The sequence below is a fragment of the Lepisma saccharinum genome, chromosome 13, assembly GCF_977018435.1.
Source record: "Lepisma saccharinum chromosome 13, izLepSacc3.1, whole genome shotgun sequence".
Lineage (NCBI taxonomy): Eukaryota > Metazoa > Arthropoda > Insecta > Zygentoma > Lepismatidae > Lepisma > Lepisma saccharinum.
In genome coordinates this window covers 17,501,424-17,525,229 of record NC_139241.1, presented here as the reverse complement: position 1 = coordinate 17,525,229, position 23,806 = coordinate 17,501,424, and the positions used below count along the sequence as shown (strand labels likewise).

Sequence of the window (23,806 nt, the reverse complement as noted above, 5' to 3'; positions counted from 1 at the left end):
CCCCACTGCTCAGCTCGCAATCTTCTTAGGTAGACTGTTGAATCATACACGACATGGACCATCCTATATGTGACCGAATTCTAAAAGTCGTCGTTTACAATATGCATAGTTAACAAGAAAATATTATGTTTCGTGGAACACTAATTTAATTATAATATACTTTTTATGAATAGCAGATAGAATAGTGCAATATGGTTTCAACACATGGGTAGGAGCATAGAAGCGATAAATCAAGATGGACGGTGTGGTCCGGTCACTATGATACCTGGTCACCATACGAAGGGTTCCCGATTCGATTCTCTCCATAGCACTTCCTTTTTTAAGGATAGAATGCCAACTAACGCAAGCCTGTAAAAATGTTCATTCGTATTTGATGACAAATGAATTTATTTTTAATAGAAATTGCAAATAGTTTTGAAACTGCTCAATACAAAACTGCTTTAATAAAGTTGAAACCATAAAATGAAACATGAATAAAGTAAATGTAATAATCAAAAATTGTAAATAGTGCATTATTTAAATCTAGTGTTTGCATAGAATTGATGTAACTATATTATTTTCTTGTGCATCATGGATTTACTAATGAAGGTATATTATTAAATCTTGCCTCTAAATCCATGAACAGATGCAAACGTTAATATTGTAATTGTTAGTAGCCTCGTGGGAAGCTGTCATTTCATAAAGTGATGTCTCTTGCAATTTTCCATTTATATTTCTTCAGCTTGTATTAAAATAATAAATGATTTATGTTGTTTTAAGTGTTGTATACATGCAGCGAGTGAATAAGATATCGACCTTGTATCACTGCACTCATCATTCCCTATTCACATATACAAACGTTTCTTAAAAATTGAAAGAATATTATCATCCCCCCCACCCTCGGGCGACAACCACATTCCTTGCTTACAAAATTACTGAAAACCAACTCATATGTAGCAGTACTGCTATGACACTACAAAAAAAAAATACTTTTATTAACACAATATCATCTTACAAACTGATTTAGTTTTGGAATTAAACTTTCAAAAGTCCGAGTACTCGTAATAGGTAGTGAAATAAGCTTCCCGTTGATCTTTTGAAATAACAACAAGCAACACATGTACCCTTAAGAAAATTATAACGAATCCATTCATGCTAGCTAAGGAAATTATGCATCCATTTCTCCAATAGAGGCAAGTATGAATTTCTCGAAGAGGAGAAGAAAGTAATAATAACAAAGTAACAATAACAAAGGAAACATTCTTCGCGACAAAAAAAAAGCAGTGACCAACAATAGAATGACAACAATCGTTTTCCAGTTAGAGTTCAAACTCAAACAGAAAATTAGTAAGTTTACAAGGAGAACAACAACCTGCACGTATATTTGATATTGTATATAAGTGAAAGAAATTGCTTTCAGAATAAAAATAGAATCCAGTGTATATCACACAATATGTGACACCTGGTATTACGATACATCCTCAACCTGCCCTAGTGGAGGAGAATGACTACCACCCACGTGCAATAAAAATTCCCGAAGACAAACTAATTCAACCCTAAAATTACCTTAAATTAATAAAAAGTAACCAAGAAATTTTTCGAGAAATAAAAGCAAGATTGATAATCAGAAACATTGGTTCGTTCGTATCCACATGCACGATACAAACACAGGAGACCTCTAGACGTTGTCTGGGATAAGACATACTAATATAACTTCATAAAACCAATCTCAATTTGAAAGACTGACAGGAGATGACTATCGGGAGTATTGCTGAACTATATCCTGTTCTTGGAGGGTTCCTCTCATACAAGATGGGATAAGAACCCTGCAAGTCCCAGGTAACCAGTGTCCTAACAACTCCCCGTCCCTAACTCTACAGATCTGGACATGCTCGTATGCCGATTAAAGCGTCCTCGAGGTGCAAAGCCTGATATCTGGAACAAACCCTGGAGGGTGTGCTCTAGCACAAGAGGGGCGTAAAACCTCGCAAAGCCTAGAAGCAGGCACCTCTCATTTGCTGGTCCACAAGCACTCACATCCCCTTAACAAGAGGTTCGGTCCCTTGAATATTCATCGTTCCCCAACCGTCTTAAGCATTTTTTGATCCTTAGAAGGGCTGCATCTTCTCTTTCCAGGTCCAAATGGATGAACGAGGTATGCATGATTAGGTTGTACTAAATAGAATTGTTGGGCAGCATGGCCAATACTACTCAGAAATATGTCCATCCTTATTTCTCAGCCGCGGCTGGACCTTTCCTTCAACAGCTGAAAACAGCTCCTCCTTCAATTGAAAAAAAAATCTCCCAAAATATGCTTCCAAATTCAGTGATACTCTGCAGAACAAATACATTCTTTTATCATGCGGTGTGTTAAGTGAGCAACAAAACTGTTCCATAAATAGAGTATTCAATTTAAAAAATATTTTAAACACGTGTAAAATAACAGTCACGAGATTAAAACGTCCTCCGAGGTTATTCATCACAGTATGCACAATAAACAACGGTACGCATTGAATGAAAAGGCATTGTTACAAAATGCGTAAATAACCGCAAACTATGAATAATGAAGTGTCAAAAATATGTTTTAAACAAGTCTGAAAAAACAAGTTTAAAACACTTTGTTTTAAATGTTTTAAACACTAGTGAATAAAACAAAGCTTTGTGTTTCAAACGTTTAAAACAAGTTGATTAAAACACTTTTGTTTTAAACATGCCAAGACTGGTCTTGAGAAAAATATGCGTCAATCCCACATGTGACTTGACATTTTCATGTCTAATGTACAATTTTAAACAATGAGGAAATGCACATACCACAATTTAATTTTGTCCATATTTTGCATAATTGTATGTATTGAATGATATATATAATAAATTTTTGTTACAAACACACAAAGAGAGAAAGAGGTCCATAATAAATTTATACCTGTTACATCAAGTAACAAGGTACTTGATAGCACCCTAAATTATACTTTATTTAATGCATACATTTTAAGAAAGAATCTTTGTTTATTTTTAGAAAATTGAGGCCAATCTGACGGAGAAAACTACCAACCTTCGCCTTCAACGTGATGCATTACAAGAACAGATAAGAGCTCGACAGGTTTGTTATTTTTTGTTCAAAACTTATTCTGTGCACAGAATTTTAAATAAACTGAAATTGATATTCTATCCAAAGGCCTCACCTTCTCCCCCACAACTCCCCACAACCAATTCAGACTCCTCTTCGATATCCACACCTTTGCTAGACACCTCAGATGGAATCACTTTTGGGCAAAAACCCTTCCCCCAGACCACAACGAATGAAACCCACTCAAGCCTCCTCCAATTTTGCCCACCATCCTCCCAAGACCCCCCCCCTGCCCCCCACCCCCTGGAAAGATACATCACTGCCGTAATCTCCAATATCACTGACAGCTAATTTTTGACAACCTCCACAACAAACCGAACTTGAATCCCTCTCAAGATAAAGCCCTTCAAGATCTCCGCCAGAACCACCACATCAAAATCCTCCCAGCTGACAAGGGATCCACCATGGTGGTCTTGAACTCTCAAGATTACCTGGCGGAAGCCACTCGCCAGCTGGCCGACTCCTCCACCTACAAAACCACCACGGTCGACCTTTCAGCCACACACCTCAACAGAATCCAGGACTTTATCCACACCAGAGGTCCCCCCGAGGGCCTCACAGCTTCCACCATATCCATGCTTATCCCAGACAACCCCCGCACTCCCACTTTTACCTGCTGCCCAAGATCCATAAACCTGGCAACCCTGGTAGACCCATCGTGTCCAGTTACAATTCACCTTCTGGAAGAATCTCAGCCTTTGTCGACTCCCACCTCCAGCATCTTGTTAAAGCTCTACCCTCCTACCTCCGGGACACCAGCCACTTCCTTCAGAAAATTAACACTCTCCCACAATTACCTGCCAACACTATCCTTGCCACCATCGATGTTACTTCTCTATATACCAACATACCTCACTCCCATGGCCTCTGCTCCATAGAATCCTTCCTCAACAACAGACCAAAACCCCACAACCCCAGTTCTAATTTCCTAACCCATCTAGCTCACCTTGTCCTCACGTGCAACAACTTCACCTTCGAGGACAAGCACTATCTCCAAATCCGGGGCACAGCCGTGGGTACCAGAATGGCCCCATCCTATGCCAACCTGTTCATGGGCAAAGTTGAAAAAGAGTTCCTGGAGACCCAATCTCTCAAACCTCTCCTCTGGCTCCATTTCATCGATGCCAGCTTCATGCTTTGGACACATGGAGAACCTTCCCTGACCACCTTCCTAGACAAACTTAACCACTTCAGCTCCATCAATTTCACCTGGACTCACTCCACCAACCAAATCACCTTCCTGGATGTGGATCTGCACATGAAGGAAGGACATTTGGAAACCTCCATCCACATCAAACATACCAACCATATGCAATACCTACACTTCTCCAGCTCCCATCCGTTCCACACCAAGAAAGCCATCCCATTCTCCCTGGCCCTCAGAGGTCAATGCCTCAACACCTCACCCACCTCCCGACAGAACTATAACCTCTGCTTACACCAAGCCTTGACCAACTGTGGATATCTTTCCACCCTGGTCACTAAACAAATATCTGCTTCATACACTCCCACCAAGAAACCTGCTACCAATCCCCCTGTACTTGTCACCCAATATCACCCCCACCTCAACAAAATCAGACACACTCTACGTTCCCTCCTTCCCATCCTGCACAGTGATCCTGACACCAGAAATACCTCCCCGACAAGCCCAGAGTTCTTTTCAAACGTCCTCCCAATCTCCAGAACATACTGCTCCACCACAATCCACCTACTCACAATCAATTCCCAAAGGCCCACAAATGCAACCGCCCAAGGTGCAAAACCTGCCCCCATATATGTCACTTCCCGCACCTTCCAGATCCACACTGCCACCAGCAAATTCACCCTCTACCCCAAATAAACCTGCTACAGCTCTAACCTATTTTATATCCTCACCTGCAACATCTGTGGGAGCTTCTACCTGGGGGAAACATCCACAGCTCTGAACCTCAGCATCAACAACCACCGCTCCTCTACCCAAAACCTGGACTTTGCTGTTGCCATTCACACCAATCACCACAATATTCATTTTAATGACTGCTTCCAGGTAGCAGGTACGCTGTTCAAGCATGGTATTGGCATTGATGAAAATTGAGTATAACAAATGCTAAACAATTATATTTTTATAAATTACTTTTACTACTTGGTAAGTCTTTTGGGGGGTAGGGGTCCGGACCCCCTGGAACCCCACAAAAATGTCCTTGATACCTAGGTATAATGTGAAGCCATGAGAAATATTCTCTTTTAGAACAGCACACACGAATGTCCTGTTATTTAATGCAAAATATGCATAAATATTTTTCATTGTTTTTGTTAGAATTTAAGTTAAAAAAAAAAACAGATTTTAAAATCAGATAACAATTCTGAAACATATAAGGCTAAGCTCTGGACCTCATTCTGGGCTTATTTGGATTTCACGGAACAGAAAATCAGGAGTGAGGGGGATCTTGAGCCACCCCAACAGGAATAATCATCTCCAACCCACTGGATATAGAAACTACATTATATAGAGTTCCACTTCAGTTCCGTTCTTTCTAATTTTAAAAGTCCCATAGCTACGCATAAAAATATCTTTAAACAATTTATGGCAGGTGTGTACCATATCCAATGCCTTTTAGAAGCCATGTATTTGGTATTTTCTCAGACATCTATAGGGTGTTATATTAAAAAAAAAAAAAAAAAATGAGTTCAGATGGTTCCCAATCAACTCGTAAGAAGTCTAACTTTGAAATATTTGTGAAAAATATGACAAATCATTTATTTGTAATGTAATTAGCTGTACCTAATGACGCTCTTCAAGTACTGAAAGTAATATCATTCGGTTCATTTACAAAACCGAAATCCTTCAGCTCTCAGAAGTAGCAAGGAAAGCCATACCCTCAAAAGTTTATTCTTTCTTTTCAATTTTTGGTGGACAATGTGAAGAGCCGGCCAAGGTTTATTTTCGTATGTAGTGGTATTAAATGCAGATACATGCGTGTGTTTTAGGATGACATGTCAATTTCTCGTTTATGTGAAAATGTAAACTTTAATGTAAGCAGAAGCATGTGCGCGTCACAGTTAAAGATTTTCGCATCTACAAAGAAAATCCAAAACACATTCGCACCTCGCCGTACTCCGTGGCGGAGGGGTTAGCATAGCGCGCTATGATGCCTGAGGTCCCAGGTTCGAATCCTGGCCTGCCCATGGGTGTTATTTTTGAGTGTCCATCAATTTCATCATATCATCATCACTCATCCTCATCTTCGCGATTAGCCAAAAGTGGGTGAAATGCGAAGTAAAATAAACCAAATCAATCAATCAAATATTCCCATCTTACTCCCAGAGACCTTGTAAATCCAATCCAAAATCTACCAATAGAACCTGCACTGAGTCTCATTTATCTCGTGCATTCATCTGACTAATGTAATTTTCTTACAATTTGACTTTAGAGTTTAACATAAAATGGCGTTGTGTTTGTGTTGCATTCGATATCACAATTAGATTTTAAGCAATTTATGTCCAATTATAAGTATACCTAATACATAGGTAAAAAATAGTCCACTCTCTGATAAAATCGCAAATTGCACCCTGTTTAAATGTCTAGGAAAGATTTCATTTCACCTAGGAATGGTATCGCGATGCGATGAGTCGAGAATTGTCACAGCCTCATCTTGTATCCTGTGTGGTGAGGTCCTTCTCGTTCTTGTTTGTGCTTATTTTTCTTTCGGTTTCCACTCTGAAGTTATGAAAACTTATTCCAAATTTACCTCATTCTCAGATAGGCTAATCGGCACTCTATTTTTTAAAAAAAATATATCTTAATATATAGGTTTAAGTATAGTTTTCCCAACACCATCTTACAAATTTATGAAAAATATGGGTGAGGTACAGGAGTGCATTGTAAACACCCCCCCCCCACCCAGTTGGTCTGTCGTGTCTCGTCTCGTTCGTGTAAGTGTTCCGTTTCGGAAAACACCATTATAAATATTCAAAAGAAAATGGGGTCAGTCATATACTCTTCTGATGAAGATTTGTATCTTATCTTCGAATCGACGCGACCACTGCTTTAGAAATGTGTACCCCCCTTACGCAAAGCAGCAATCGTCTGCAGCGTAATTGTCTGAGAGTCAATCTGATTCCATCGTTCCACACACATTTTAAACAATTTTCATCTCCTTAAAGAGGTTTCCAAGAACTTAGGTCAATGAACTAACTAGTAGCAAGCACAATTTAGTATAATAAGTTTACAATTAAATGTTTTGAATTTCTGTGGTAAGGACTATAATGCTTAAAATTTATAAACAATAATACATTTTTTAATTGGGCGAATTGATAATAGGTAATTTTAACAGTAGCACCTTCCGTCTGCTGTCAAATTACCAAAGGGGGGTACAGGGGGTACAACTCGATTTACGGATTTAGGGGTACAGTACCCCCCTTCAAAAATTTGCGGGGGTACAATGTACCCCTGTACCCCCCCCCCATTCCTGCGCCACTGGCTACACGCTTTTTTTGCAACGGGGCAACGGCACAGAACGGTTTCCGAAATGGCAAGATGCGAACCGAACCGAACACCAGCAGAAGACAAATTGATTTGCTAACATTCGACTTGAAACATTGTCACAAAATTCACCGACAAGGAAAGGCGGCACATTAGCTTTATTTGCGAATCCAACTTTCTAAGATTTCCTGTCATAAATATTCCTCTGGAAAATAAAGCACCACAAATGGCTGACCCGTTGCGTCGGTGCTGAGAATGGACAAACCAGAGGGTGGTCCTCCTCCCCCTCCACCCTCTTCTACGATTTTACGACAGGAAGATGCGGAAGAGATGAATGACATTGGTGAGTGGTGGGATCTGGACTGGTTTACCCTATTTTGTTGGAAACATGTCCACTCCTGAAATAGAGATGTGGAGTTGTTTTTTTTTTTGTTTTTTTATTTAACTTCCACCGCTCAGACTCAGAGCGGTTGTTGATTATGCTAGATTTGGCTGTTATGCCAAACACAGGGTGCTAGGTGCCAATGACGGTTAAATTATGCTAGGTTTAGCACCATTATGCTAGGGTTGGCATCGCTGGATGGGACCGAGCGGGCAGTGGTTTCTAGTGTTTCGCCCAATGGGAGGGATTGAGAGAGGGGGGGGAGTGAACTGCCTCCTCCAGAATAAATAGCCTCGGCCTTTTGCTACAGCCATGGGCAGGAGCAGTGTGACAAAATTCGCAGCAGCTTCTATTCTCCACTTGCTTGTGATCATAGGAGCACAGAGCAGATGGTAGGTCACTCTATCCCAGTGGTTCTCAACCTTTTCCAGACCTCGGCCTAGTATTTATTTTCTTTTATAGGACGATGCCCAGTCCGAACAAATTTATTCGTAAACACCTTTCAATTTTTTTATAGTTCATACTAACAATTGGAAAGTGTGGTATAATCATAAAAACTGACAAATATAAATTTAAATTAGTTACCAATCACTGGACCAATGCAATATTATAGCATATAAGTTTCTCAGGCCATCATCATTAAATTAATTTCTGTTCATTATTATTGACAAACCCCTTTCTGACCAAAAATATATAATATTATTCCGTATAGAATTGATTATTGTATTATTCAATTGATCGATTCTAATTGTGTTGCTTTTAATTAAAACTGCTGGCCCTCATGGCGGAGTGCTTAGCACATCGCGCTACGACGACAGGGGTCCTAGGCTCGAATTCCGGTCTTGGCATAGATGTTTGTGACTATCCATTCATGAATGTCATCATATCATTCCCCATCACATCCTCGCAAATTAGAAAAAAATGACACAAAAAGCGAAGAAAAAAGAAAGCAAATCAAATCAATAATTTTAATTAAAACTGTACTCACTATAGAAGTCAGTTAAGCAGGAAGGCAGCAGAAGAATAACAGCTTATCGGCGAAACCCTTTCCTATCATATACACACAACAAATATGTACATGTGCAAAATATATAATTTAGAAAATAAACACTAGTTCAACACTAATATTTTATATTGAATCTAAATACTCTGCACTTGCAAACTCGCTGAAAAAATTAGTTGGCTTATTTTATTACAACTGAGCTTCTTTTTTTGTAAGTTATTCTAGTGAAACTTTTGTTGCCGTTTTCTTTCCGTAAGTTTGTTAATTCAGGAATGAATTAAAGTGATATCCAAACGATGACAGTCAGAAAATTGCAGGTTTTTACCTTGGAACACTAAAACACTTCTATCTTCATTTAACTTCTTGGATTCCATTTTCTAATATTCCTGTGAAGAGCATGTTCCAATGTCACTTTGGGTTCGGGCCTATTATAATAATTAATGCACTGTTGCAGAAATTGAATTACATGTTTAAGAGATGATAATTAACCTATCGTTAATGTCCAGGTTGAAGAGGTCCTCCATTTCTTCTCTTGGGATCTCGTCAAAGAAGGCGTCATTAGAAATATTATGCTTATTTCTGTGCTTATGTCAGAAATTAGTTTTTAGATTATATTTAGTCCCGTCTTCACAGAATTGCTTCCACATAAAAAAACATCCACTGTGAAATGAGATTTGAAAAGTCTAAATTACGTACACTTTATATGAATCCATGTTCGAAAGATAAATTGAACGACACCCAGATAGCGCAAATTTGTAATTTATATTTTCAACAGATAGTTTCTAATTTATATGATCAGCGATTAATATATGTCGTGGGATATACACTAATGAAATCTGTCCAGAAATCTCACTAATTCAAACATTAATAGAATTTTCAAGAAAACGTGTACATTACCCAGGACGATGTTCGAACCTTGAATCTTCGGCTGTGAGATTTTGAGTCAATAACTCAAATCATTTGGCCACTGAGGCTGTCCATTAAATGTAGAAAATATATGTACGTGTATCAGTTTGTACTTAATCACTCCGGATAAATTCTAAGATGGTACCATAATGGAGGCTCTTCCTCCCAGTTCCATGTTTTTATTTATTACACTTATATATAACCTCACCGTTAGATCAACTTTGATGGGAAAAAGTTTCAAGATAAAGTAAATTGAAAGAAAGCATACGAGGTCTTTATGGAAAACACAGTCCTTATAATATACATAAACTGACTGTATTTTTATTATTTTCGTTGCTTTTATAACTCTTAGTTTAATCGCAATGATGAGGATGATGAAGTGATGGAATAGATGATGGGACAATCACACATCCTTTGTTTACCTAGGATTCGAAATTGTCGAAATTAAACCAAAATGTAAGAAATCTACGTAAAACAGTCGAAATAGAAATGAATTAGATGTTTACAACTTCTTCATATAATCATGTGATGAGATATTGCAATATTTTTTTTTCTTTTGTCAAATAATTACCATTCAAATTAATGTTGTCGGGTTATCGGGTCGGTAACACTGGCTGAAGAACACGAGACAAGACATTTTGCATCTTGTCTCATAAAAGGAGATGGAACAAGTGAATGTTTTCAAAATGAAATGGGACAGAAGGAAAAGTTTTTCTCGTATCGTGGTAGGTTGGGTGATACTTAGATTGTACTTGTTGGTAGTGGTGGTAGTGTATGTGTGGGGGGATGTTCTCCTGCACCCCGACTTTGAATACTGCTTGTAGTCATTCATCTTTATTGTAGCGATTAGCCAAAAGTGGGAAGAAATGTGATGTTAGAGAAGATACATACTAAATTAACCATGCGTTCTCATCATTGCGGTTAAACAAACTGACGGAAAAGCGACGTAAAAGTATGCTAAATACAAAAATTTGCAATATATATATATTAACTGAAGAAAACTGTCATTTACTGCAGGAAATTTAGAAACTCCCCGTACCTTTTTATACCGTATCACCTCTTATATTGCAGAAATTAGCGTGTAAACCAGTGTTCTAAACGTACTATCTTAAAATTTGAGAAGAAAATATTATGACGAAAATAATTGTAATTCCAGAAAAGGCATTCCTATAACATTAAGTTCTTGCCAGTCAGAACCAACCTATGTATTCGCATTGAACAAGGCTGTTCACGTGTTCAGCCATTGACTGTTACAAGTTTTGCTTTGTCACCCTAATGGGAAAACCCTATACCAAGTTGCTGAATTATAGTAAATACTGCTATACTGCTAGGGCATAATTCATCTCCAAGAAATGGACCACAGATTTTTGCACTGGAAGTTACAAGATACGTGTTTTACACAGTAACAAGTGACTACTGTCGCTTCCGCGGCTCATGCTTAGTTGATGGGACGAGCAGAAGCCTTGGCTGCATGCATTTCTATCGTCGGCTATGATTTCTATGTGATGACGTCAGAGGACCTCGTGTCTGTGTAGAGGACGTTTTCAAATCCGTGACGTAGGAGGTGAATTTCAGCTGTGTTTGAAGGCGTGTTTCTCGAGAACCAAAACAAATATCGCCGAGATATTTTGCACATTTCATGTTTGTGTTATTACCTGTAAAATGAATGGATTTAAAACGTTTTTCATGACAAAGTGGAAATGTCCATTTATGTTCCTCTTTCAATGTAAGGGACCAAGTTTCACACCCAAATAATACTACAGGCAAAATTGCTATTTTGTATATTTTAACTTTTAGTTTTTTAGATATTAAACGAGAAGACAAAAGTTTATGAAGAGAGAAGTAACATGCATTTCCTGAGTTAAGCCTACTTTTTATTTCCTCTTTAATATAATTTTCACATGTTAATATTACTCATAAGTATTTGAATTTGGAAACTTGTTCAAACGAGTTGTTATCAATAATTAGATTTTGATTATTACGTAACACTTGGTTTCGGCCGGTAAGCATATATTTCTTTTTCTCTTTGTTAACTTCCAAACCCATCTCTTTAGCAGTTTTGAAAAATATTTTAGCATTATTCTTAATTGTATTTATATCATCCCCTAATAAGTCTACATCATCTACATATGATAACAACTGAGCCACACCATTTAATTTTAGTCCTTCGATAGTTTCTTTTACCTTCCTAACAGCATATTCTAAGGCAAAATTAAAGAGCAATGGAGATAATGCATCTCCTTGTTTTAACCCATCATGAATTGTAAATTAATACCCACACGAATTTTACTTTCTGTTTCACTGTTGCATACTTTTATCATACTAACAAGCTTCTTCGGTATTCCAAACACTACTAATATATTATATAATTTATCTCTTTTGACTGAATCATATGCTTTTTTGAAATCAATGAATAGCTGATGGACATTTTGATTATATTCCCACTTTTTTCGAGTGTCTGTCTAATGTGAAAAATTTGATCTGTAGTTGATCTGTTATGTTTAAATCCACATTGATAATCACCTATAATATCATTAGCATATGGGGTTAGTCTTGTTAGAAGAATGTTAGATAATATTTTATATGTTGTTGAGAGTAGAGAAATTCCACGGTAATTATTGCAGTTCATTTTATCACCTTTTTAAACACAGGAACAATTATGAATTATTTCCAATGTTGAGGGATTTCTTCTTTATTCCATATGAAACAAATTAATTTATGAATTTTACATATTAACGAATTTCCACCATTTTTAATTAACTAAGCTGGTATTAAATCTATGCCAGGTGCTTTGTTATTCTTTAGCCTTTTAATAGCATCTTTAACTTCAGTCAAGTTAGGTTCTGGAACTAAAGGTTCTGCTGTGTGCACTTCATTTATTTCTGATTTATCTCCTACATGAATATTAAAGAGGTCATTAAAGTAGTTCTTCCATCTATTTAGAATATCGCTTGGGTTAGCTAGAAAATCACCATCTTTATCTTTTATCAAGTTTGCTTTAGGTTGCTACCCCTTTCTAAATTCATTTACACCTTTATATAGATATCTGATATTTTTGTTTTTGCTGTTTGTTTCAATTTCGTTAATTTTGCTTTTGAAGTAATCTCTTTTTTTACTTCAAAACGTGCGGTTAACTTCTCGCTTTATTCTATTATAATTGCTTAAATTTGTATCAGAGTTATTTAACCACCTAAGTCTAGCCTGATTTCTTATTTCTATTAGATTATGACATTCATTATCGAACCATGGCTTACTTTATCTTGGTTTATGGTATCCTATACTTTCTTAAGCTGCTGATTCTATTGCATTACATATGTGCTCCCAATTCTTATTTATGTCTGTTTCATTTCTATTTTCATCATCATTTAAATCCTGCAAAACATCAAATCTGTTTGACAGTTTAATTTGGTAATCTTTCTTAATGCTTTCATCAGTAAACTTTCCTGTATCAAATTTTAGAACTTTTAGATTTTGTTGCTTATGATTTATCACTGAGAGTCTTTCTCTTAATTCAGCAATTACTAAATGGTCACTGGCACAGTCAGCACCTCTATGTGTACGAACGTCAATTATATTAGTATGCCTTCTCTTATCAATGAGAATATGATCTATCTTATTATGAGTTTCACCATCTGGAGAAGACCAGGTATATTTGATATCTTTATGTTTAAAAGTGGTACTTTCCACAATTAAATTCTTTGAGATTGCAAAAGTAATCAATCTTATACCATTATCATTACTTAATTCACGAAGACTTTCTTTACCAATAGTAGTTTAATGTCTCTTCTTTGCCAATCTGTGCATTACAGTCACCTAACAGAATTTTCATATCATACTGAGAAAATTTATCAAAGACCTGTTCTAACTCTGCATAAAAATCTTCTTTAGTATTATCATCTTTATCTTCCGTTGGTGCATGTATGTTTATTAAAATAATTTTACACCACCTACCCTATACAACTGCATATGATATCCTTTCTTTAATAAATTCTACTATTTTAAGAGCAGAGATAATTCTATTATTTATGAAAAAGCCTGTTCCAAAATTATGATTTTCAGTACCACCATAGAAAAAAGTATAATTTTTAGTTTTACAATTCCCTTCTCCTGGTCATCTAACTTCCTGGACAGCTACTACATCTAATTTGTATTTAACCCAATAACTGTACACTGATATGCCCCAGGCTGGTAAAGGCTCAGAACATTCCAGGTGCCTAATTTAATACCCATATTTCTAATCTAGATCTTATCCTTAGTCCAGGGACTCCCAAAGTAGTCCCCGCCCGTAGATCCAAATGGGGGACTATTTTATCTCCAGAATATTTTACTTGATGCATATGCATCACTATAGTCATGTGATTTTTTTTTCCGCCATCATAATATGCTTAATCGTTCCTTAAAGCAGAGACTCTAATGCTGTTGTCCTTAGTGTAATCGATCTTAACTTTGTGGAGGTTTTGATGTAGGCAAAGAATGCTTAAGAGTAAATCCCAATTGATTGTTTGAAATTTAAAATATCATAACTCCGGCATGACACATGTTAACTGTTCTTAATTCTCTGTCAAGGAATGATTTCTCCAAATTAAAAAGGATTCCGGCCTCCGTGATAGAGTGGTTAAACACGGGCCTTGGCATTGTGTTCATTCGGTGTTCTTTGTGAGTGCCCCTTCATCAATTTCATCATTTCATCACTCATCCTTATCATCGCATTTAGCCAAAAGTGGCAGAAAAGCGAAGTAAAATAAACCAAATCAAACATAAATAAGAAGCTGAAGGGATAAATATTCCATTACCAAAGATAAAATATATAAAATACAGTAATTACTTTGTTGACATTGCAGTCTTTTTGGCAGAGTGTAGCTGTCTTAGGGTCGTATGTTCAAATTAGCTGACCTCAAAATATACACAGAGTGAACGATTAATGGAAATGGGGATGCATATTTCTATTACTTTAGTAAGCATTCAATCGTAAATCCTGTGGACACAGTGTGGTATTCCTGCAAATAAGTGTTCCTGGAACATCAAATAGGTCGACGTTACTTATGGATTTCTCTCAACAAATGCAACAAATGTTTATGGTCATGGAAATTATTTTTCGATTTGGGCAGGCAGCAAAACCTGTGCTCTGTGTGAGTGTATGTTCATGTCTTGTAATAATTAATTCAATGCAGTTCTATTAAAATTAGTAGTGTAATTGATGCTACTACTGGCTCGATAAAGTATGAACCCCCTCAGGCAGATTTGGCTACACTTAAAACTTGCTCAACATGCCCATATGAGCTTTTTGCTCAAGTGTGGTACTCCGTCTAATCCAAGATTTTTGTAAAAATGCCCTCGGGAATTTCCCGGGAAAGTATGACCCCCCCTCAGATTGATTTGGCTACACTTACAAAAGCTGCATCTGTGAGATTGTTGTCCATAAGCTTGTTAAAAATAAGCCCCTTTTGATATTGTTTTTGGCTACACTTAAAACTAGAGCAAACGTATTAACACACCCACACACACACACACACACACACACACACACACACACACACACACACACACACACACACACACACACAAGTAGTGTTATTTGTACTACAACCAGCACCACTTATAGGTGTAGAAAAGAAGAGGTTATTTGATTAAACAGCCCGATTTGCCCACACTTAAAATTATGCCAAGATCCTCTTATTCCCCATTTCTTCAAGTGTGATATCCTCTTAATCCCCAAGAATTTTGAATCCTAGTGTAGAAAAGAAGAGTTCATATGCCCCGATTTGCCCACACTTAAAATTATGTCAAGAGGGGGCATATAGTCCAATCGGCCATGTGTGTACATATTTAAATCTAAAGAATTTTGAATTCTAGTGTAGAAAAGAAGAACTCCCCTCAGACAGATTTGCCCATGTGTGTAAAAGCTACATCTCTCAGTTTGTTGTCCATAAACTTGTCAAAAATATGCCCCTCTTGATATTTTTTTTGGCTACACTTAAAACTAAGGCAAAATGCCACACACACACACACACACACATACACACCCACACACCCACACACACACACACACACACACACACACACACACAAAACACATTGTTGAACCCAACTGATATTTTTATTAAGTATAGAGTTTTGATTTGAACCCCAAGAAATTTTATATAAATACCAAAGCCAAAAATATTCACACACATACACACACACACACACACAAATATACAAAACACACTGCTGAACCCAACTGATATTTTTTATTAAGCATAGAATTTTGATTTGAACCCCAAGAAATTTTATATAATAAACAACAACAAAAAATGTCAAACCAAAAACATTGTAATCAATGCAAAAAGAATATATCCAGCCCCAATTGGGCTAAGCATCAAAAGAATTGTAATCCAGATAAATATAGAACTCCCACAAAAATATGCCCTAAATGCCATAGAAAATATAGCATGGAATACTTCACTTATAAACATAAAGGTACTTGCTCTGCACAGTCATCAACATTGCCCCCACAACCATCTACATCTGGTCTGAAAAGGAAGCATGAAACACCTGTTAATGCTGGACCGGCAAAGCAGCCACGCTATGAACCCATCCATAGCAGTTTTGCTGGTCAATTAAGGGATTACCGGTTTGTATCAGAGCCAAGATGTGGTATTAAGAATTTTTTGAACAGTTTAAATCCTGATGTGCAGGCAATTCTAAATGCACAAAATGGCTCTTATAAGCTGTCCCTCAAATTGTTTACACAATATAAGAAATCAAATGGCACAAAATTTACACAGCCCTACATAACAGAAACTGTACCGGTATATTCAAATACAAATTCAGACGAAATAATAAGCAGTTTGATAGATCAATTGATTATTAAACACTCTGAATTTGCTGCAAAAGAGTCTGGATTGAGCCTATGCGGATCTCCACACAAGCTCTATGTTAATATTTCTGAATTCAGCCCATTACAAGGATCTACATATTTGCCATTACCTGCCAATATTAAAAAAAAACAAGCCGTGGTTAATATAAAAAATAATGATGAGAAATGCTTTTTGTGGTGTATTTTAGCTGCGTTGTATCCAGTTTCAAGGAATCCTGATAGAATAACTTATTATAAACAACATGAAAATGATTTTGATGAAGCAATGGAGGGTTTAGAATATCCAATGTCTGTTCAGAATATTGATAAATTTGAAAAAAAGGCCAGGGATATTAATGGTAAACAATTATCTATTAATGTATTTATTTGTTCTACTGGCCGTGGCAATTGCTTGATAGCACCTCTCAGAATCAGTACATTTGATGATGATTCTGCTGTTCCGATTGATCTGCTCTTAATTGAAGGGGATGATACACGCCATTATACTCTGATACATAATCTTGAAGCTTTAGTCAGAACACAACTAGACAAAACTCATAGAATATTCAAGTTGTGCAGAAGATGTTTGTCTGTATTTGATGGTCAAAAAATGGTGAATGGGGTTCGGGAAAAGAATGCAGAAATTGCTAAAAACAAGTTAATTGAGCATCTGAAATACTGTGGGAATCATAAACCTGTTCATATGCTTATGCCTAACCCAAATGAAAATGCCAAATTCAAAAAATTTGAAGCCTTGTTGGAACACCCAGCATATATAGTCTGTGATTTTGAATCAAATCTCAAACCTCTTGCATTCTGTAGCCCAGATCCTGATGAATCTTCAAGTACATCATACCAGTTACATGAACCTTCTAGTTTTTATTATATTGTTGTACAGGATGATGTTGTTAGTAAAGAAGATTTATACATGGGAGCAGATGCCATCAAAGAATTTGCAGATAGAATAGAAAATGAGTGCCATGACATAGCATCTAATGTCTTATTAAAATCAAAACCCATGTTGCCTTTAACAGATGATCAGATTGAAGATTTGAACAATGTAGAACATGTAAACATGCCAAGACTGGTCTTGAGAAAAATATGCGTCAATCCCACATGTGACTTGACATTTTCATGTCTAATGTACAATTTTAAACAATGAGGAAATGCACATACCACAATTTAATTTTGTCCATATTTTGCATAATTGTATGTATTGAATGATATATATAATAAATTTTTGTTACAAACACACAAAGAGAGAAAGAGGTCCATAATAAATTTATACCTGTTACATCAAGTAACAAGGTACTTGATAGCACCCTAAATTATACTTTATTTAATGCATACATTTTAAGAAAGAATCTTTGTTTATTTTTAGAAAATTGAGGCCAATCTGACGGAGAAAACTACCAACCTTCGCCTTCAACGTGATGCATTACAAGAACAGATAAGAGCTCGACAGGTTTGTTATTTTTTGTTCAAAACTTATTCTGTGCACAGATTTTTAAATTTATCAGGGTATGTGATATGGTAATGTATATTCAATAAAAGCTTCAAGTTCAATTGTGTGTGTGTGTGTGTGCGTGTAATATATATATATATATATATATATATATATATATATATATAGGATAAAAAGGAAGGAGGGCCTCAAGGGCTAAATAAAAAGTGAAAGACGAGAGAAAAAAATAACAGGACACAGAAAAAATCAAATTTTCGTGATGGTATGTCACATCTTCAGGAGTAGAGAGACGTTGTAGTACTTGGTGACACTTGACTTCCTTCAGAAAATTAACACTCTCCCACAATTACCTGCCAACACTATCCTTGCCACCATCGATGTTACTTCTCTATATACCAACATACCTCACTCCCATGGCCTCTGCTCCATAGAATCCTTCCTCAACAACAGACCAAAACCCCACAACCCCAGTTCTAATTTCCTAACCCATCTAGCTCACCTTGTCCTCACGTGCAACAACTTCACCTTCGAGGACAAGCACTATCTCCAAATCCGGGGCACAGCCGTGGGTACCAGAATGGCCCCATCCTATGCCAACCTGTTCATGGGCAAAGTTGAAAAAGAGTTCCTGGAGACCCAATCTCTCAAACCTCTCCTCTGGCTCCATTTCATCGATGCCAGCTTCATGCTTTGGACACATGGAGAACCTTCCCTGACCACCTTCCTAGACAAACTTAACCACTTCAGCTCCATCAATTTCACCTGGACTCACTCCACCAACCAAATCACCTTCCTGGATGTGGATCTGCACATGAAGGAAGGACATTTGGAAACCTCCATCCACATCAAACATACCAACCATATGCAATACCTACACTTCTCCAGCTCCCATCCGTTCCACACCAAGAAAGCCATCCCATTCTCCCTGGCCCTCAGAGGTCAATGCCTCAACACCTCACCCACCTCCCGACAGAACTATAACCTCTGCTTACACCAAGCCTTGACCAACTGTGGATATCTTTCCACCCTGGTCACTAAACAAATATCTGCTTCATACACTCCCACCAAGAAACCTGCCACCAATCCCCCTGTACTTGTCACCCAATATCACCCCCACCTCAACAAAATCAGACACACTCTACGTTCCCTCCTTCCCATCCTGCACAGTGATCCTGACACCAGAAATACCTCCCCGACAAGCCCAGAGTTCTTTTCAAACGTCCTCCCAATCTCCAGAACATACTGCTCCACCACAATCCACCTACTCACAATCAATTCCCAAAGGCCCACAAATGCAACCGCCCAAGGTGCAAAACCTGCCCCAATATTTGTCACTTCCCGCACCTTCCAGATCCACACTGCCACCAGCAAATTCACCCCCTACCCCAAAGGAACCTGCTACAGCTCTAACCTATTTTATATCCTCACCTGCAACATCTGTGGGAGCTTCTACCTGGGGGAAACATCCACAGCCCTGAACCTCCGCATCAACAACCACCGCTCCTCTACCCAAAACCTGGACTTTGCTGTTGCCATTCACACCAATCACCACAATATTCATTTTAATGACTGCTTCCAGGTAGCGATCGTCCACTCCTTGCCCCAATCCACCAACACGTCAATACGTAGAAGATGGGAGAGGGCCTACATATCAACCATGAATGCAACCACACACCCAGGCCTGAACAAGGCCACCCAGTAACACCCCTGAACCCCTATCCTCACCCTCACCACCACTTTTCCCCAACCAACCCCCCCACCACTCACAGTTTTCGACAAGCCTGGCGAAAGAACCATCTGTATATTTTTTGTGGCCTGTCAACACTTTTTTTCCTCGGGAGCTGGCAACACTGCAGGTCATGCTTACTCTTCCTTCTTGTCACCAAGTACTACAACGTCTCTCTACTCCTGAAGATGTGACATACCATCACGAAAATTTAATTTTTTTTCTGTGTCCCGTGAGTGTTTCCTCTCTCCTCTGTCACTTTATATATTTATATGTGTGTGTGTGTGTGTGTGTGTGTGTATAATGTAAAGAAATTACAGATAGTTAAAATGTTTAAAGGTTTTATTAAATTTCACTTTATTTCTGTTTATAATTTTATGATAAATCGTAAATAAGTTTTTGTACTTATATATATTAGTCTTGAATTTGTGTTTTATCTATATTTTGTATATTTTGATGTAAGGCCCATACCCAGCCATAGATCAGAATATGTGGAACAAAGAGAAGATCAGAAATCCTGTTGGTTAATTGGATCAAGTTTTTTTCCTTTCTGCAAAGTTTGTGTAATCGCGATGATGAGGATGATATGATGGAATTTATGAAGAAGCATATTCACAATGAACAGCTATGGCCAGGGTGGAACCCAGAACAATTGGCATTGTAGCGGTCTGTACTAATCACTCCACCGTGGTTGTCAATGAAATGCTGTTGAAGTATTAGATCTGATCACCAATGCTATGTTAATACTGCAGATAGAGCTAAATGTACAAATGTAGATTTGCAACATTATGATCCAAATTATTGAAAAAAGAAAAAAGTTACAGCATCACCCCTCATCCGAGCAATCAGCCACACAGGCCCACACAGACGCACACAGATAAATATGTCACAAGACATACAGTTTGGTTTGGAGAGAGAGAGAAGTTCCTTTCTGGAAAATGGTAAATTCAACTAAATTAACCTTTTTTATTTGGAATGATCAACTAATCAATTAGCAACTTATCAACAGTTATGCGTGCACAAGAAAATAAAGGTCAAACCAAAAATATCGATACTTAACTGAAAACTAGACTGAGGACACTCTCTCTCCCATGACTACCGATAGACAAGAGTAGTTAGTTACCTTTCTGCACGTGCACGTTAACACGTCTACCAATCAGTACCCTTCAATGACGTCACTATTGACATACACTCACTGTTGCCATGTTTAATCCTTACAATCCAACACTTATTTGTTTGGTACTTAGAAATCGCGTTGCTGGTGTTCCACAGGAATTTCCCATTGATCAGAAGATGAAGTTTGTCTGGAGATTTTCTGAGTTATATCCTGCGAAATATACAAAGAAACCAACAAACATCTGACTTCTTTCACAACCTAAGACTATCCAGTTCCCTTTTTTCTTTTTGTTTTATGAAACCTTGATAGTCTTATTATCACATTAAATATGGTTTTGCCCAAGCTTTACTTAACAACTTGTGAATTTTACTGTTTAAATACAGCATTGTGAATTTAGTATTGTCTTTTGAGTGACAATTACATCTCAGTACAATTGTTATAACTTTTTTCTATGAATGCATTCATATATATTTTGCTTAACCACTACCGCCGGTATAAAAAAATGATTATGTTTACAAACAAGACAAGGACATAACAGTATTGACAAACAAAAGACGAATGATTTCCTTAAAAACGTGTGTTCTGTCGGCAGCGCTTTCCCTTTCATTGAAAGTCAGTACAATGACCTTATGGTATCTGCACTCTGGGCAGATAATGCTTGAGCAAGGTCATGTTATATCTGCGTTGAACAGAAGGGTTTTGCTCACGTTCCAGCGACACGCTAGATGGAGTGAGATAAGGAGCAATACGAAAAGGTCTCTCATAAGGAAAACTGAGTCTTTTCGTTGTGTGCTGTTTCAAGGACGAGATAACCTGCTTTTTGGCAAGAACAAGATCTCCTACTACAAAGGAAATATCCACGAATCATTTTTTGTAAAGCTTATTTCCTTTATCCTAATGTTTGTGCAAAGTGGCTATTGCGTTTTCCCATTCCTCCTTCAATTGTTCTAGAGAAAGGGAATCTTCATTTAAAGTCAATTGCCATTTTATTTCTAAGGGTTCATAAAAGTTTCTGCCCATAAATAGCAAAGCTGGACTTATAAATTGCTGAATTGTATGAACAATTAATTGAATATTGAATTTCTTTTAACCCGTACATCCAATGATTTTGTTGCTTAGAAAAAAATGTTCTCAAAGCACCTTTGAAAGTTTTGATATATCTTTCAGTCAAGTTACTTTGTGGATTGTACGGAGAACAAGTAACGTGTGTGATGCCTAAATTGAACAAACAAGAGGTGAAATATTGTGAAACAAAATAGGAAGCGTTATCAGAAACGACTTCCATACAAATTCCCGTATCTATCAATACATTATATAAACGTTTCACAATTATTTCAGATGAAAGTTGTGTTAGTGGCTCTAAACATCCAAATTTAGACATAGCATCTAAAATTGTAAGTACATGTACATATTCATTACCTGTAGATGTTGGTAGGGGACCGACAATATCTATGTAGTACCTTTGACCTACTTTATGTACTATTTCAGAGGAAAGATTAGTGCCAGGTCTTACATTTCTTTCTTTAGCCTTTTGACAAACATCACAACTCTGACAAAAGGCCTTAACATCTTTGGACATCCCGTCCCACATGAAATGATGTTGAAGATGTCTAAGAGTTTTCTGCCAGTTTCCATGTGCACCACAATATATATTGCTATAGAAATAATCCATTAAGTTATTTCTTAAATGCTGCATCATGCATATTCTGTAAGCCATTCCTTTAGCTCTAGTTTTTTTTATACAATAGTTCCTTCATTAACATATAGTTATTACTCGGTACTTTATTCTTACAGCTAGTTATTATCTCACTCAGTTGTGAGTCTTTGGCTTTTCTTCAGGTAATACATGTTACTATATCGGGTGAGGTCACATTGACAGCTTTAAGCTTTGTAATTCGTCTTCATCCAATTCTTCAGTATGAAATAATTTACTGTCAAATATTCTAGATAAGATATCTGAAGAACTTTATCTTGGGCAGTAATATGTTGAATTTCAAACTTAAAGGTTGACAATTTTTCTATATGGCATGTGTATTTAGTAAATTTCTTTGAATGTTTTATCATCAAAGCCAGACTTAAACGGTCCATTCAAATGATAAATGGTCGTGCTTCCAAATAATATGAAAATTTATACAATGCTAATATTAAACTATACAATTCTATGTCATAAAAAGTTTTGGATTTTTCATTTTGTTCTAGTCTTTTGGAGTGGAAAGACACTAGTCTTAAAGTAGCTGTCTGGTCTTCCTGTAACAGGATTGCCCCATAGCCAGATAGACAGCCATCAGCTTGAACAAAAAATCGCTTATTCATGTCTGATAATTTTAACACTACATTTTCCTGAAAAAATATTTTACATGATCTAATGCTTTTTGTTGACAAGCCCCGCATACAAATTTTACATTTTTCTTTTCAACTCGTTTAACGAACCAATAATTTCTGGGAATATGGCTGTCTATATTATATATATTATATATATATATATATATATATAGAAAAATATGTAAGAAATCCTACCAATTTCGTCAATCCTCGCAGATTTCTAGGGAGATTTAGTTGCTTAATTGCTTCAGTAGGTGAAACCCAACGTTCTGGAGCGGTCTTTTGACCTACTTTTCGCCTTACGACATTTTACTATAAGGCTGTCTCCCCTTACGATATTTTTCTGTAAGGCTAGACCGGTCCTTTGACCTACTTTTCGCCTTACGACATTTTACTATAAGGCTGTCTCCCCTTACGATATTTTTCTGTAAGGCTAGACCGGTTCTTTGACCTACTTTTCGTGTAGACCCAAATGGAGA

General features: G+C 37.1%; 1 protein-coding gene across 1 annotated transcript in view; it reads left to right on the top strand.

The window, feature by feature from the left end:
* Window positions 1–18,647, top strand: part of LOC145996710 (guanylate-binding protein 7-like) — a 339,895-nt gene extending 321,248 nt beyond the window's left edge. Inside the window, exons 14-16 of the mRNA XM_083133231.1 lie at window positions 2,996–3,079; window positions 18,079–18,162; window positions 18,594–18,647. Coding sequence (XP_082989357.1) covers window positions 2,996–3,079; window positions 18,079–18,162; window positions 18,594–18,647 — 222 coding nt within the window. The remainder of the gene's footprint in view (window positions 1–2,995; window positions 3,080–18,078; window positions 18,163–18,593) is intronic.
* The last annotated feature ends 5,159 nt before the right edge of the window (window positions 18,648–23,806 follow it).